The sequence below is a fragment of the Tympanuchus pallidicinctus genome, unplaced genomic scaffold (genome assembly GCF_026119805.1).
Source record: "Tympanuchus pallidicinctus isolate F22 unplaced genomic scaffold, pur_lepc_1.0 scaffold5, whole genome shotgun sequence".
In the NCBI taxonomy this organism is placed as follows: Eukaryota; Metazoa; Chordata; class Aves; order Galliformes; family Phasianidae; genus Tympanuchus; species Tympanuchus pallidicinctus.
This window is the reverse complement of record NW_026294769.1, coordinates 29,038,140-29,054,963: the sequence shown is the minus strand read 5'-3', so window position 1 is coordinate 29,054,963 and position 16,824 is coordinate 29,038,140. Positions and strand designations below refer to the sequence as shown.

The 16,824-nt window shown below is 40.7% G+C and overlaps 2 protein-coding genes and 1 long non-coding RNA gene across 10 annotated transcripts in view; 1 reads left to right on the top strand and 2 right to left on the bottom strand.

The window, feature by feature from the left end:
• LPIN2 (lipin 2) overlaps window positions 1–2,823 on the bottom strand; it is a 38,658-nt gene extending 35,835 nt beyond the window's left edge. Inside the window, exon 1 of one of the 3 annotated variants that reach the window (XM_052703456.1) lies at window positions 2,686–2,823. The gene's annotated coding sequence lies outside the window, so the exon portion shown is untranslated. Of the gene's footprint in view, window positions 1–869; window positions 893–2,685 lie in introns of those variants that run through there. The other 2 variants (XM_052703455.1, XM_052703452.1) reach the window with 2 other exon arrangements.
• MYOM1 (myomesin 1) overlaps window positions 1–16,824 on the bottom strand; it is a 289,844-nt gene that overhangs the window by 205,221 nt on the left and 67,799 nt on the right. For 3 of the 6 annotated variants that reach the window (XM_052703413.1, XM_052703416.1, XM_052703417.1), the window contains 3 exons: window positions 15,082–15,297; window positions 10,927–11,071; window positions 7,917–9,763 (listed from right to left, as the gene is read on the bottom strand). In XM_052703413.1, coding sequence (XP_052559373.1) covers window positions 9,609–9,763; window positions 10,927–11,071; window positions 15,082–15,297 — 516 coding nt within the window. In that variant the 3' untranslated portion in view covers window positions 7,917–9,608. Of the gene's footprint in view, window positions 1–7,916; window positions 9,764–10,926; window positions 11,072–14,330; window positions 15,298–16,824 lie in introns of those variants that run through there. The other 3 variants (XM_052703415.1, XM_052703418.1, XM_052703414.1) reach the window with 2 other exon arrangements.
• LOC128090822 (uncharacterized) lies at window positions 286–2,388 on the top strand. Its single transcript, XR_008211104.1, has 3 exons — window positions 286–721; window positions 819–967; window positions 1,919–2,388. It is a non-coding gene; the product is annotated as an uncharacterized LOC128090822 (long non-coding RNA).

Sequence of the window (16,824 nt, the reverse complement as noted above, 5' to 3'; positions counted from 1 at the left end):
GCCTGAGCACTTCAAGATTAACCAAAAGCAAGAGCATATTATTGAGGCACTGATCAAACGCCTTGAACACTGACAGGCACAGAACACCAACCACCCTTCCAGGAAGCCTGTTCCAGGGCCTGACCTGTGCCCTGTCGGTGCCCAGTCTGATCCTCCCCTGGCAGCTCTGTGCTGTCTCCCTCCTGCCATTGGCTCCCAGGAGCAGAGCCCAGCACCTCCCTCTGCCTCCCCTCATCGGGGAGCTGCAGAGCAGAGAGGTCAGAAGTTCGTAGAAGCACTTCCTGATCAGCACCACAAAATGCAGAAGCCATTGGGATACAATATGCTACTTTGTTCCACTAGAATTTACCCAGTACTGCGGAAATACATCTAATCCATACACTGACGCAACAGTCACTGCTTTGTACAAATCTGAAAGTTTTTGGGTTTTTTTTTTTTTTGTGTGTGCATATATTTAGCATTGAGCAGTAGATTTCACATCAGAAACTATCCTTTCATCTCTTTCAGAAAATTACATATAAAGTGCTTGCAGTTCATATATAAACACTGGTTAAAAGTTACTACATATCTAAGCCAAAGCTACTTTAATAATTTAGCTCAGATATTCTATGATCACACAATGAGACCTTGAAGAATTGTTTGCTTTCTTCCTACGTGCTGCAAACTTGCACTTAATGTGTAAATAAACAGAAAAGAAGAAAATTCTGATCCAGAGTCTGAGGTATGTGAACACCTTCCAGGATTAAAAAAAAAAATACTCCACAAACAACATACCATCAACAATGAAAACCACCCAACTCAACTAATTTTATCTCTAGTCTTGACAGAGGTTCCCAGTGTGGCATGGAACAAAATCCTTTCAACTTTACCTGGGCTAGATTGCAATTCCTGGGAGACAAAGAAGACGACGAAGAACGGCTACTGCATGCTGCCTCTGGGACTTCAGACGCCTCAGGAAGTGTCAAGTGTAAGAAGTGCAATTTATATTTCCCCATAAATGATCCTGACCTTATATGAGCAGAAAGGAATGTGCAAGTAGGGAGGGAGGACAAGAAGTTCTCAGCGCTGCAATGCTAGAACATTTCACATCCATGTTTTCCTTGTACAGAATAACAAACAACTAAGCTAATATTTTGGCTTGTTAGAAAATTAAGTACTGAGAGTAAGACAAGTTCAAACACCACCTCTTTTGGAGGCCATTAAAGAAAACCAACCATTTTGGTATGCCTAACTGAAAAGCTATGCTATGAGCTAAACAAGGAACACCATAATAGCTTACTACAGTCCTTCAGCACTACCTGTTCTGATGCAATTACAAATAACACCACATAAAGAAGTATCTCAAGCTCCTCCGACATTCTGAGTTTACTGATAAACTTATTGTAATTAGTTTATCACTTTTAATGTTTACAATATAATAGTGATTCCCGGGTGTGTGTTTGGATGTGGTGCTCAAGGACAGGACTTAGCAGAAGGTTATTAGAGTTAGGGTAGTATGGTTAGGTTGTGGTTGGACTCGATGATCTTTATGGTCTTTTCCAACCTGAGCGATTTTATGATTCTACGATTTTAATGTTTTTATTGGGCATCTCTCTGATCGCTCACTTATCCCACAGAAGAGAACTTCCCTGTCTTTCTTTGTAAAGGATGGCAAAATAATTTACATTCCTGTCTGTTCTGGGACGCAAAAACCCCCAAGCAGGAGCTGGAAGAGAAGATGTACAACTGACAGACTCGGAGCTGGCTGCCTGCACACACACAGACCGTGGCTCTGTGCATGCAGACTGCCACGCTCACACTTTCAATAACAAAAAGTGACAGCATACCAGGACTACATTTCTTTCGTTTTCACAATGCCTTGCTAAAATGTGTATAACCTCACTCATTTTCCCACTTTCTCGTATTTTTCTAACATCAGGAGCTCAGTATCCGAAATTAGACAGAGATGGGCAAGGGGAGGAGATCCGCAGTGCTGTCCATCACCTTCTTCCTCTCTGACGAGGTCCTAATAAGTACTCTGACAGGATACGGCCAACAAAACACCTCTTATAACAGCAACGGGATTCTGTTCACAAAAAATCATTGCGTAAACACAAGAGGCGCACGAGACAGGTACGCATATCACATTACTTTGTTGGACTGCCCTTAAGCAGCGCTCCGTTACAGCCACGGACGCCTCCAACAGGTCCTCGGCAAGCACCGGCCGAGGGGAAGCGTTGCCCACACACAACAACCTGAGGTGGGCACTTGGCAAAAACTCAGGCGCGCACACAAAGGCGGCGGGCCAACGGTTACAGCTCCACGCTCCCTCCGTCAGTGGGGATAAACAAGTAAAAAAAATAAATAAAAAATAAAAAAAAAATAAAAAAAAAAAGGGAAGGGGAAAAAAAGAAAAAATAAAGAAAGATGCCCTGCAGGTACGCAAGTAACGCGTCAGTTGAAGAAAAGCACGGCCGTCAAACGGAAGGAGCCATGCAGCACGGCACCCAGCACCATTTTTAACCTGAAGAGCTCCGAGGGGATGGCGGCACTCATCCCTCCCGGCCCCTCGGCTCCGCTCCCGAGGCCTCCACGGCCCGGCCCGTACCCATGGCCACACCTGCCCGCCGGCAGACGGCGGCCGGTGACAGGGGTTCAACGGTCGCCGCTCCCGCCCCCGCAACCCTCCGCCGCCTCACCGCTTACCTCCAGCGAGGCCGGCGCCGCTCGCGGACGGATGAATGGAAGGAGGCGGACGGGAAACGCCGCGCCGCGCCGGCTGCGAACTGCGCCAAGCGGCGGCGGTTGGCGCAGCGCGTGCACGCTTGCACGCGCGCGCTCCCTGCGGCGGGCGGCGCGAGGCGCGCGACCGCCAGAACGGAGGTCGAGTTGAGCGAGCGGCGGAGCGAACGCGCGCCACCTCAGCGGCGCCACGTGACCGGGGATAGGGAGGAGTGAGCGTGCGCGGGGGGGCGGCCGTTGCGCAAGGGTGGCGGCCGTGTTGTGTGTGGGGCGGGGCAGGCGGCGCGATGGGTGTTGGTGGTAGCGTCACTGCTGCTTGCCACCCAGCCTTGGGTCTGAGCCGTTTCTTCGCGGCAGCAAACGGCAGCCATGTCCTACAGTTGTGTCCTCACTACAGAGAAATTTAAATACTTTCAAACCAAACACTTTAAAAACAAACACTTCCCTGCTCAGGGCAGCCTGTTCTGGTGGTTGGTGATCCTGCGTGTATCAGAGGGGTCGAAGCTACGTGATCGTTGTGGTCCTTTTCAACCCAGGCCCTGCTGTGATTCTATGACTCACCCCCTTTAAGCGTCTCTCGCTGTGTCCTGCTGAAAGTTTTCCTTGTACCCAGAGCGCCCTGGAGCTGTCACGTTTGTTTATGGCAGGATGGAGCAGCAAAACCCAAACGTGTCCAGCAGGCCAGGTGTGTGCGTCAGGCCAGCAGCTGCCCTGCCCATCTCTTCTGTGATTCACCCCCTCAGCCAGTGTGGCTGCTGCCTTGATTTTGTGTTATTATTGATCTGACTCAGGCTATTGCCCGGAGGCCCCTCTTGGTAGTGAGGTGTAACACGTACTGAAACAGGATGCTGTTCTCACCCCTAACAATCTGCAGTGTGGAGAACGGAGAAGAAAGGGAAGAAGAGCATAGCTTGAAATATAGCTCAGGTCTCCCCTGTGTGAAATCAGTGTTTTATTGCTCTCCATTGCCTGTTAGTTTTTGTTTTGTTTTCTTTACCAATTACTTTCTCATCTACTGACTTGATTTTGGCTTTGCTCCTCCCTTGATGTTAGAGCCATTTTGGGCTGTCACGTTTAATATAATTGTCACATTAAAAAAGCAGACTCAGTAACAGAGTATTCAGCTGACAGAATGACATGCTGCCTTGCAAGGGCTGCATAGCTAAAGTTGACTATGATAGTCTGCATATCTCTAAAAAGTCTCCTTGGAAACCTTTTGTGCCAGTCCTACAAACAGATAAGAAGGTCTGTTTATTGATCTGTACCGCCTGGTACAAGCTGCCTAAAAGATTATAGTCACTTTGCTTATTTGCAAATAATCCTTTTGAGAATGGAACTAAAAAATCTATCCCCACAGTGCTTGCAGGCTGTTTTTCAAAGCAAGCAGTCCATGGAAGAAGACACAAGCACAGAATTACATGGGCAGGGTGACTGTATTATATAGAGAGGTATGATTTCACACCTATCCATTTTGATTATGTTGTCACATTGTAAATTCAGTGTCAGTCTTGGAACACTTTCTAGGACACTGGGTACATGGATGCAACACAAATTAATGGAGCAATTTTCCACCCTTCAGTGCAATCATGTTCCAGTTGCAGCAGTTTTCTAAAGGTGCCTCCCATTTTATTATAGTGTTATAATAATAACCTATCTTAGCATAACATCTGCTGCAAGCACATAATCTGTGCTTCAGTTAAAAAAGCAAAGCATTTGTAATAGGTCATTTCCCTTCTCTACTGAGTTCCTTATTTGGCATCTTAGTTCCTCAGTTTGTGAGGGAAGCCACACCAGCAGATGCTCTAACAACATTTTTGTTTGTGTTTCCATGATCTTATCTTTGTCAGTCATAGCAGCAAGTGATTTTTCAGTTCTCCTTTCCAGCACCAGACAGAAGAGTTTGTAGGGAGATAAGAGAGACTAAAATTATCAGATGTCCTCAAATATCAACTTTAAGCTAGACCCTATGATGAAATTAGGCCTCCTCCAAAAGCAGGCTAGCTTCTTAGCTTGCTGAAAAATCTTCACTTGAAAAGGGGTAACAAAGTTGTAAGTTACACTTTTGTATTTCAGATCTAGGATAGGAGCTTCTGATTAAAAGGGTATTCATTTGAAAACACAGTGTTTTCCCTTCAGGTAATCTTTTCCTTTCCAAACTTAGCATCTCCAGACAACCAGAAGGCTGCAGAAGTAAACAGCCTTCAGTATTTTCCTTTTATGTTCTCTATACTTTTGTACTTAGACACAGATTAAAACCAGACTGTAAAGGTGGGTTGCATTTTCTACATCTGTACTGAAATTTTTTTTCCATTTTGTTTGTGTGGGGTTATACATATATTGGTGTAGGTAAGATCTCTCCTTTTATATCTGTGAGTGATTTGCAATCCTTGTTGAACTATGCTGTACCTCTCTGGCAGTTAAACCAGGGCTTCCAGACTGCAAGAAACGTGCCAACTCATTTATGCTCATTTTGCCAGTTTACCACAGGTGTTGCTGTTATATTTCCCCATTAAGACTCTGTGACACCCAGATATTTACACACACTGATTGTTCCACTGTGCTTGATGGCTTGCGTTGGTTTAAGGTGTTGGGCTCAGTCAGCACACTCAGATCAAATCTCAGCTGAGCAACATTTCTCCATTCTTTGTCAGTCAGGTGTTTCACAAACTCTCTTCTGATTTGGATACAGTAGAGATCCTTATCTGTGTCAAAATCACAACCTAATTAAGCAGGAGTTTGTATGTTACTGCTGTGTTAGTGAGAGTGATGAGACATTAAGAGGAAATGACTCCATCAAATAGGATAGATGATAGAAGACAGAAGCTGAGAAACAGGAGAGGAAAGATGTGCTTGAATACGTGCAGAAGAGGAAGATTACAGGAAAGACATCTCATGTAAAGAAGTGGGAAATGAGACAAGGAGGGAAGCCTGCAGAAGACTGCAGATGAGTCTGATGCCTTCCTTCCTGTCCTGGCTTTCAACCTCTTCCCCTTCCCCGCCTCTCACCTTCATCTCCAGCAGCACTTGTGGAACAGATCAGTTTCTCTAACATTTTTCTTTTTACCACTTTTGTTACTCTTTCCCCTTCAGTTCTTAAAACTCATTGTCCTTTCAGCAACACAACTTGCTGTATGGAAAGATTTGTTTTGGGTGTCCAGTCAGTGCAAGTGCAGTTTAAATGAAATACTGTCCATGCATTCGCTTTCTTTCCAAAGACACAGAGCAGAGGCCCACCCTAAACTAATTGCTTTAAGGATGACCTCACTTTGCAGCTTGCTGCTTCAAGTACTATCACTTTATGCATTAGCAAATCATGATTAATCAGTCTCAGACAGCTGAAAGATCTTCCTTAGTAAATGGCAACAAATCCAGCACTAATACTCAGAACTCAGAGATGTGTAGAATCACAGTGTCTTTACTGCAGTGCTGTGCAAAGCCTGTTCTTCACATCTTTAATTTTTGAAATACACTCTTTATAATTTTGGAAGGTGATTAGATAATGTAGTTCATGTACATCAGCTTACCACTCTGTTAAATACAAGAATATGGATTTATTACATGGTTATAAATTACAATGTAAAGAATATTCCAGTATGTTCCAGACTGCTGGAATGGCATATATAGGTGACAGAGAGATGTGATCCAGAAGTGGAACCTCAGTTGAACATTGTGGCCAGTGTCTGATTTTAAATATAGCCAAATGGTTCTGTGTTTGATGGGAAAATTTATTGCTTCAGAAATAATTTGCATTCTGTCGTTATGTAAGAGACAGAGATTGAGACAATTTCCATAATTATCATGGAGAACTGGATGTAAATTTTACAGTGATTGCAACAAAAAATATCATCAACTGTGGTAGCATAATAAACCTCAATACACTCAGCATTTCTGCTAATACTAATATTGAACATTTTGTTGTACATTTGTGAACAGCTACAGATCAAATAGTAAAAAAATAATTTAAAATATTTTTTTAACATTTGAAATGTTTGTGTTTTTTGATTATTATGCATAGCAATGCTGTAATTGTGGCTAGCAAATAATTTCGAAACAATTTAGAAGTGAAATGGACTCAGTTTCCAGCTTTGTAAGGAACTGTCCAAGATTAATAATAGTAATAATAACAACAACTAAAATTCAACCAAGCTCTGGTCCATTTTAATTTAATTTTTTAAAGCATTGTCACTGCATTTAATTGAAATATCAGGAAAATTCTGAGTTTTCTTCCAACAAAAATTCAAGACCTGATTGTGCTAAAGTGACAGCAAAAATAAACCCACCATTAGTTTCACAGGGAGCAAAGTGGGCTTTTTTAATCTGAGGTTTGGGACTCTTTTAGAGCGTTCTTCTAAGATCCAGCATGTTTTCTATTAAAACTCATGAAAAAAAAAAAAGCCCTGTGGCATTTTACAGGAATTGGATCAGGCTCTTGACGGTAGAATTGATTCTATTTATAACTTACTGCCATCAATGCGTGCGAGAGACAGACTCACAACCCAAAGGAGCTGTAAGAAGTGATGGATTTTCAGGGAGGTAAGTCAGGTTGAAATAATTACCAGGGCAAAGAGCAGCTAAGAGTTGTTTGAAACAACCCGCAGCTTTGTAATATTTTGAAAGGCCAACCTCTGTATTTCAGTGGCAGAGCGATGTAATCATACGTCTGTAGAGATCTATCATTTTCTGTAACAGCTGCATGAGAAGCTGCATGCACCAGAGTTCTCATTAACATTTCGCCTAGCATGGAAATGCTGCTTCCTGTGTTTCTGTATGGGACCTGCACTTAGATAATGACACTGCTCCAGTGTTCAATTTAAACAGTGATACATGGATACAAAAACAAGATGCAATGTAATTTTGAATTACCACTGTGCCAAACAGGAGCTAAGTCTAGTAGGATGATTTAGTTGATTTAGATGATTTAGTTCAGTCTTGTTTCAAATTTCTCCTCCTTCTCCTCCTCCTCCTCCTCTTCTTCTTCTTCTTCTTCTTATTATTATTTTTGGTGTAGCAGTCAATATTTTACTCTACCATTTTTTTTTTCTCTGCTTCATCTTACATTTTTCTGTGGGTCATCCAAGTTGTTTGAACACTTTATCTTTTCAGTTATTACTGTAATTGCTTACACATAAGCAATCTAAAAACATTTCATGCAGGCAGAAATCTTTCCATTGATTTCAAAAAGAGTTGCAAAGAGCTCTTTTGGATTTTTTTATTAAAAAGAAATGGATTTCACAGGTATGACTGTCTCAGGTGTTAAACATTTAAATGTCTTAAGATTTTTTATTGTTTTTTTCATGCTGACAGTTCTATCATGGTGGGTTAGAAGTGTGATACTTCTCACGTTTTCAGTATATCCACTTTTGTCATAGATCTAACACCCTAGAAATACCAACAGAGTTTAGTAATCTTTCATCAGTAAGCCATCTGGAGAAAGCCAACATAATATGACTGAGCTTTTTGAGGGTAGAAATCAATAAACATATTTTCCTAGTAATTAAACATATTTATTTCACATACTTAATAATTTCTAATTTCTTAAAAGTTGGATTTGCTTGCATGTTAATAAAAGAAATTCTGACCTTTGTTTTTTTGGTCTTTTTTTTTTTTTTTTTTTAGTTTGAACTCTGCTTCCTCCAAGATACCCACAAAAAAATTGCATTTTCATACATCCTCATTGGAGAGGACCTTGTAGCCCACCAGCCCACCGTGCCATGGGCAGGGCTGCCACCCAGTAGCTCAGCTGCCCAGGGCCCCATCCAACCTGGCCTTGAGTGCCTGCAGGGATGGGGCACCACAGCTTACATGGGCAGCTGTGCCAGGGCCTCACCACCCTTAGAGTACAAAATTTCCCCAACATCTTATCTAAATTTCCACTCTTTTTTTCCACTCTGGACACATTAAATGACTTAAGTAGAGATTCTTGGCTTGTATGTAGTCTATTTATGAAGGCTGTGTATAGGTAGGCTTAATGTATAGCTATACTCTTCTCCCATCAAAAAGGGTTCAAGTCCTTATTGTACTGCTGGATAACTCATTTGGTTGTGTGGTTGGATGCGTCCCCTGGGAGACATGAAAAATCTGACAGTTATCTGCCTTGCTGTGAATGATCCAAACAGGGCTGCATACAATGTGAGTGCACTGGATGATTTCTGGATTTGTACTATAATATCCATGGCACCTCATCAGGACCAGGAGGGAACTGATGAAGTGGAAAGGACTGAAAAGCAGAACTAAACAAACATCAGCCATCTGATGAAAGTGGATGAAAGAAACCTACAACAAAAGAAAACCCACTTGTGGCTTTTCTGTGGCTGTAGGAGATGGTTCTGCTTCTGGAGATCTCCCCCTGTGGCCTCAATGGTCATGGTGAAGAGTGTCACCCACAAGGCATTAAGAGGATCATAAATACTCAGAGAAGGTAAATGGTGTTTGCCTCAAAATATGATGGTCTACAGGTATTGATTAACAAATCCATGTAACTGATTTCAGCATTCTTTTACAGACTAGTAGAGAAGTCGCTTCTAGATAGGTCTCATTCTAATAACCTCTGCTTCTCATGGATGTTTTTAATAATTAAAATTACCTTGTTAGTAATTGGTCGTTGTGATACTTAGCAATGACTGCAATACAGCTTCTCTGATACTGAGACGTAACTGCACACCTATTGTGCATTTAAAGTTATGAAGTATTATGAATCATATAAAAACACTCACACTTTTGTGTTAAAATAATATGGCTAGTCTATCACCCATGAAATCTCAACTTGAACTTATTAGTACGTAGTAAGATCATAGCAAATTCATACTCTTCATTCAAGAACACAGGATTTAACTCAAGGCTTTTTTTCACCAGTGATTTTTTTCCCCTGTTCCCAGGCTTTCTATAGGTTAAGGAACTGTTCTTGCTGCTGCAGCCTTTCCATGAGTCTTCTTTTCTGTCTGTTGATTGTTCTCTGTATTCTTTTCTTTTTCCACTCTGGGGATCTCTTTTGAATCAGATGTCTCTTCTGTGGCAATAATTTCATCTACGTGTGGCTTAATATCTGATTTAGGAGAAGTAATAAAATGTATTTTATATTTACAATGCTCAGCATTATGGAGGTATGTTCCATTCCTTTTCCCACACCCATTTAAAGACATCCAGTATCACAAATAGCGTCAGTACTTTTCAGAGAGCCAAACAAGACCAAATATTTCTGTCCCTAATTAAATAAATTAATGGACGGGACCTGCAGAATATGTACACACAGAAATAATTGCTTCTCATGTAAGTAATCACATTTACAGAACTGCTCAGAAATGTCCAAGTCACCCATACCAGCAACCAAGAGAGAGAAGAAATGCAGTTAATTACTGCTTCATGCATTAGCAACAGAAAGGGGAGGAAATAAGAATATAAAATGGTCTGTCATAATGATATAACATTTTTGCAATGTTTTGTTTGTGCAAATGTATATAAACAAAAAGTATTTGGGCAAAGTATATAAAATAGGTATTCTGATAATGTTGGAATTTAAGCCTTATTTGGAGATAAGATGCTCTGAATGAGGAAAATGTAATTGTGAAAAATAAATCAATGTCCCAGCAGCATTTATAGAAGAGTCTAAAATAAGGGTAACAATCTGTAGTATGCAAGAATGCTGGATCACCAGAGACCTTTTTGTTTTCTGCTCTTCCTCTAGTCCGAGTGGAAAAATGGTTGTAATTCCAAATTTGTCATCGAATGTGGAGATAAAACTGAGAAAGAACAATTCACTGATTTCAAACAGTAGCTATATGGTCAGAAAAAAACTAAAAACTGGTTGAGAAAATTAAGTTATTTTGGCATCTGTGGTCTCTCAATTACCCTGGCCTATTTTTTTGACAGTGCCATTTGTCTAGCTGATAAAAATAATCTCTGTGTGTATACGAGTTTTCTCTGCAATCAGCAATTGGACTGAATTATTATGCTTTAAAAGCTTTTGTCAGTCAGGTAAGCCAAGATGGGAGCCTGTAGCTCAGTGGGACAGGGATTTAAAAGTGTTGATTTAAATATCACTAGGTTTTATTTAACCTGGAATTCCAGCTTTGCATTTGTTGTCTGTTAAGAGCATGCATGCTGTAAATTGGATTGTTGGAGACCTGGAAGGCAATGATTGTATTATTGCATAACATTTAACAATTTTTCCTTTGGAACGGCCATCTGTAAAGGTGAAAGTGTTCTTACCTTTCTTTTCCTTTTCCTGTTGTGGTTTGCTCATAGTAGTTGCTTTTTTCTTTTTGGGTACAGTTATATTATTTTGACTTTGTCCTGAGATGCTAACAGTGTGCTTAGCTGTGTCAGTCTGGCCTGACACAGTAATCACAATCACCTGTAGCAGAGCAAGAACAAAATTGCACAAGCAAGAAATGGTAATATGTGACAAATTTTGTTTGAAATCATCATTGCTGAGTCCCTGGAAGCAATATGTATGGCAACAACTATAATTTAGGGCATGTACACCTCCTGAACCAAAGGGATGCAGAATCCAGATTATCTGGGCGGTGGCCCACTTCTTGTGTTACCTTGCGGTTCTGCTGAATGAATAGAGGCAGGTGAGCAGATTTTAGATGATGAAGTAGTAGAAACAAGCTACTGCCCAAATGCAATCCTTATTTAGATTACGCTAATACTAAGTAATAAGCATCAGGTTTTGCAAGGGGCAAGTCAAGTTCTTGTTTGGGCTCGGGAAGATGGACAAGAGATGAAATGTTGCTTTTACATGCTCTAGGACCAGGGCAGAATGACCTACTTTTCATCCTTGGGCTGGCTTCCTATCATACTAAGTAAAATTGTGAAATAATTTGATATTTCTTTGTTAAACTCAGAAAGCTTGCTGCATCTCAAATTACAGATATTCCCCTGATTGTATTTTGAAGATGAATAATGAATTAATTTTACTTTGAAAGACAGCTACATTAACTAAATAGTCTGAACTATTTTTAACTGAGATTGTGATTCATTAATGTACGTAATTGCACACTTTAAGATTGCAAGAATCCCATTAAATATTTGAGTTTGAAGTATTTTAGTAGATAAGATTGTGTAATGACTGAATACATTTGCTGTTTATGTGAGATTCTGAAAACACTTTTATGTAATTTAATGTTAAAAATCCCTCTGATGTGAAATTAATTCTAGAAGAAAATAAATTTATGCCAGATAAAGGTAGCATGTAGTACTTTTCATTGTACTGGACATTAAGAAATCCCTCACACATCCACTTGGCCTTCATCATTAGCTATGGCTGGCAGTAAGCCTCAGATGGTAAGGATTTAAGTAAGCATTAGCTGAGTAGAACTTATTAGTGTCATCTTCACAGAAGCATGGAATCATAGAATCATTAAGACTGGAAAAGACCTCTAAGATCATCTAGTCCAACCCTCCACCTACCACAGATATTATCCACTAAACCATGTCCCTAAGTTCCAATATCTACCCTTTCCTTAAACACCTCCAGGGACAATGACTCAGCCACCTCCCTGGGCAGCCTATGCCAATGCTTCACCACTCTTTTGGAGAAATCTTTCCTAATATCCAACCTGAATCTCTCCTGGTGCATCTTGAGGCCATTCCCTCTTTCCTATCGGTATTACCTATGAGGAGGGGCCAATCAGACCTCTCACTGGCTTTGTTGCCCTTCTCCAGACACACTCCAGGGCCTTGATGTTTTCCTTGTAGTGAGGGGCCAAAAATGAACACAGTACTCAAGGTGTGGCCTCATCAGTGCTGAGTACAGAGGAATGATCACCTGCCTGCTCCTGCTAGCAGCACAATTTCTGATACAAGCCAGGATGCCATTGGCCTTCTTGGCTACCTGGGCACACTGCTCACTCACGTTCAGTTGAGGTTGACCAACACTCCCACGTTCTTTTCCTCCATGCAGCTTTCCAGCCACTCTGCCCCAAGCAGAGCTGCCCCTGTAGCACTGCCTGGGGTTGTTGTGACCAGAATGCAGTGTCTCACAGTTGGTCTTGTTGAACTTCATCCCATTGGCCTCAGCCTATCGATCCAACCTGTCCAGACTCTTCTGTAAGGTCTTCCTACTCAAAGGCAGATTGACACTTCCTTCCAACTTGGAGTTTTCTACAAACTTAGCGAGGGTTCCCTCGATTCCCTCATCCAAATCATCAATAAAGATACTGAACTGGATGGGCTCCAGTAATTGAGTCTATGTCAGTAGACTTTCCTTCATCCCCCAGGCTTGTCAAGCTGGTTTTAAAAGGAGATGAGTTTGGTCAAGCAAGACCTGCCTTTCATGAATCCATGCTGGCTGGATCTCTGTAGGCCTCCTTTTTCTTGTCCTTTACCACAGTGGCCAGGTTGAGCTCATACTGATCTTTAGTCTTTCTGATTTTCACTTTGCATATGCTAGCAACTTCCTTGTACTCTCTCCAAGTTGCCTGTCCTTTCTTCCTGAAAAGCCAGTACTGCAATAAAATGAGTGCCTAGGAAACACCACTGTTTCTGCAGTTGCTGTAGTTAAAAATGATAAGGGAAAGTATGTAAAGGGTGCACTCAGATATATCCTTATATAGAACACTGAGAATACATACAGCAGTTCTTTAGATTTTGATGTGGAGAACTGTGCTATTCTGAGATTAATTCTGAAAAGAATTATTAATATGGCACATTACTCTCCTAGTTAGCAATTGGGCCGAAAACAGCTTATGAGCATTTATCATAGAATCATATAGAATGGTTTGGGTTGGAAGGTACCTTTAACATCATCTGGTTCCAAACCCCTGCTATGGGCAGGGACACCTCCCTCTAGACCAAGTTGATCAAAGTCCCATCCAGCCTGGCCTTGAATGCTTCCAGGGATGGGGCATCCACAATCTCTCTGGGCAACCTGTTGCAGTGTTTCACCACCCTCACAGTAAAGAATTTCTTTCTAATATCTACTCTAAACCTACCCTATTCCAGTTTAAAACCATTTCCCTTGTCCTGTTGCTAAATACCCTTACAAAATATCTTCTGCATCATATGATACGTACACATCCAATTGAACGGAAATAGATACATGTTCCATTGCTACTCTTCAGTTAATAATCAGTGATATTGTGGCAAAATGGCTAACAAGGAGCTTTTAATATATAGAAGTGTATTCTGGATCTGGATGAATGGTTCTGAAATATTTTTGGATTTGGATGAAGGTTCTGAAATACTTTTGCCTGAAAAAAAATTTTTTTCTACTTTCCAATGAAAATTATTTTTGTATTCTCAAAGAATCTTGAATAAATATATTATTTCCTCCAGTGTTAATTGTGGATGAAATTGTCTGCGATTTCAGTCTAACAATGTACTTACCTAATACCCTTCTATCAAAATTCACGATCAGAACCACATGAAACTACTCCTGTGGCTGAATTGGCAAAAATGCCTTGGTGAGTTGTGAAGCAGTGAAGGTCTGGACAGAAAAACGTGAAGTGATGCCATCAGGGTTTTTCTGGTAAAAGCTTAAGTGAAGATTAACGTGGTTCTAAGGGAAAGCTAAAAGCAATAGTGGTGAGTGTTAAGATGGTAAGGTGATGTGAACAACCAGGATAGCCGTGACCTCCAAAACATGACACAGTGAGACAAACTCGTGATAGAATGAAAGAAATGAATCCATTTATTTGTGAACATAGAGATCATACATTTCTGCAGACACATGCACACATTAGTTTTCTGGCCTCCTAAGTCTAGTTTTCATTTATATTACAGTACTTTTACCCCAATTGGGCAGATTAAGCAATACTTATGGATGTAACCTACACCCATATTAAGGCCTCTCTAAATTAACACAGCAATACAGAGGGGCCTTAATGTAGACGAAGACCAGCACTAATTTCTCTGTAGTTTGTATTTGCTAACACATTCCATCTACGCTACATTACCAAGGTTGGAACAAATCTAAACTGCTGCTCAAAATGCCTTGATCATTTTTCAGTCTTTCCATCTATCCTGTCAGTTGCCTCCACTCAAATGCTTCTTCACTCTGAGTTGGTAGGGTCCAACACCCCAGGAACGAGGTAAAATTGTGCAAATGTGTTTACAGCCAGCATGCATTTGGCCTAGTGAGGATGGCACAGCTAGGTTTTGTGAAGTTAGCAGTAAGGAAGTATTTAGGAAAGGCACTATTTTCCCTGGCACAATTGAGCACATTAGAAACACAAGAGAAGTGAATGGAAAAATCCAAGGCTACCTGCTAAAACAGAAAGCCATTTACACACACATTTTATGTCAACATTGTCATCCAAAATCTCCCCTATGCTTTTGTTTCTACTCTTAAATTCATGCTTTCGTTTTCTTGTTTTCATTATTGTTCTCTTGCTCTTCCTCTGGTATGAACACACTTACGGTGACATCGCTGGTCTCCGTTCCATACTTGTTCTTCACCACAAGGCTGTACTTCCCAGAGTCGTGTGTGGACACAGCAGAAATGGTGAAGCTGACATTTTTCCCAGCTTCGAATTTCAGGATGCAGTTAGCATCTGACACAAACGATTTTTCGTTCTTCAGCCATGAGACCTCTGGGGTAGGATCTCCCCAGACAGTGCAAGACAGATTGAGTGCCTACAGAAAAAGTACAAAAGGATTGCATATAAGTCAATAAATATTTGCTGTGATTTTTGATGCATAATTTTACAAATGTTCCCTCTCTCTGCATTTCTCTTCCTGCTTTTAGTAAATGGATGCATATCATCAGCAATCAATAGTTTTTATCAGTCTCCTCTATTATAAAGGAAAAGAAGGAACTCAATTTGAAAACTCCATTACAAAGTTTTCAATATTTTATGCACCTTCTTCTCTAATTGATTACCAGGGCCTTCTCCATGCATAATGTTTAATATAAAATCATCTATTACCTGCATTTTTGTGTAAGACATAAAATAAGAATTTGAGGACCTACCAGGCAGATTTGTTCAGGTTAAGCTCTCTATATATTTGCTACAGAAGAAAGCATCTTCCTTTTCAAAATAGTAACTAAGTTCGAAATGTCCCTGGAATATTTTGTTCAGTTTAGGATCTTTACATACCATGCCCTGACAGCTCCTCCAATGGATTTGAATTGTTTTATTCACTCCTATAAAACCAGTTTTTAATGGAAATCAAAACAAACTTTACTGTTTCTTTGGTGCTTATGTAAATATTTTGCTTTGATGCTAGTAAGGTTATCCCCTCCTCTGGTCACAGTGCTGTGGGAATATTCTCACAGACTTTGCCGAAGCAAACGTCACATAGAGAGCCAAATGCGAAAAGCTTTCACATGAGACCTCAGAGGCACAAATGCCTTTCTCTGGGCCTTTCTTTAGGGAGGAGTAAATTTATTGCTAAGTACCAATAGTGCATGGGGCCAAACTTAAAATGTTGGTCAAAGCAGAATCTAACCTTTTCTCTAGTGGAATTTGAAGGACTTTTACTGCAGAGAAAAAGGTGTTCAGCGATACATAAGGAATGATGGCTGTGGCTCCACCTGACTGAAATCAAGTTTCTCCTCAATTTTTCTTAAAGCCTCTTGATAAGAAAAAAAACCAAACATTCAAAATAGAGGCTGGAACTGGAAAGGATTCAGATTTGGGCACTACTGCTGTCACAGTAAAAGGCCACTGTGAGCAATCAATTTAACAGGCTACTTTCCCTTCCCTGCTCCTTATCTGGTAGTGTGACAGCGGAAGATGGGACAGAATAAAGGCATCCAGAAAGCTACTGAAATGAAAAGATAGGGTAAAAATTGAGAACTCTATTAAAATAAACACTTCTGAGAACAAAAATCGAACTAACATAAATCCCACATCCCCTAAAGATTAAAATGAGAACAAAAGGGAAGGCAAAATATTTCCTCCACCTCCAACACATATATCTTGGCAACACATGTATCTTGACGGAAAGACGCATCCTGAGTGTGAGGTGGTTAAAGCCTGGTGGAAACAGCCTCTATCTTACATCCTGCAGCACCTACAGTTGATGATAACATGGGGACTGTGAATGCCTTCACTTGTAGCCCACTTGTGAGAATGTGGTTTTGACCACCGTATCAATCCATCTTTTTGAAAAACATGAAGAAAACAAATGGCTTTACATTTCTCCCTTTCCTTTAAC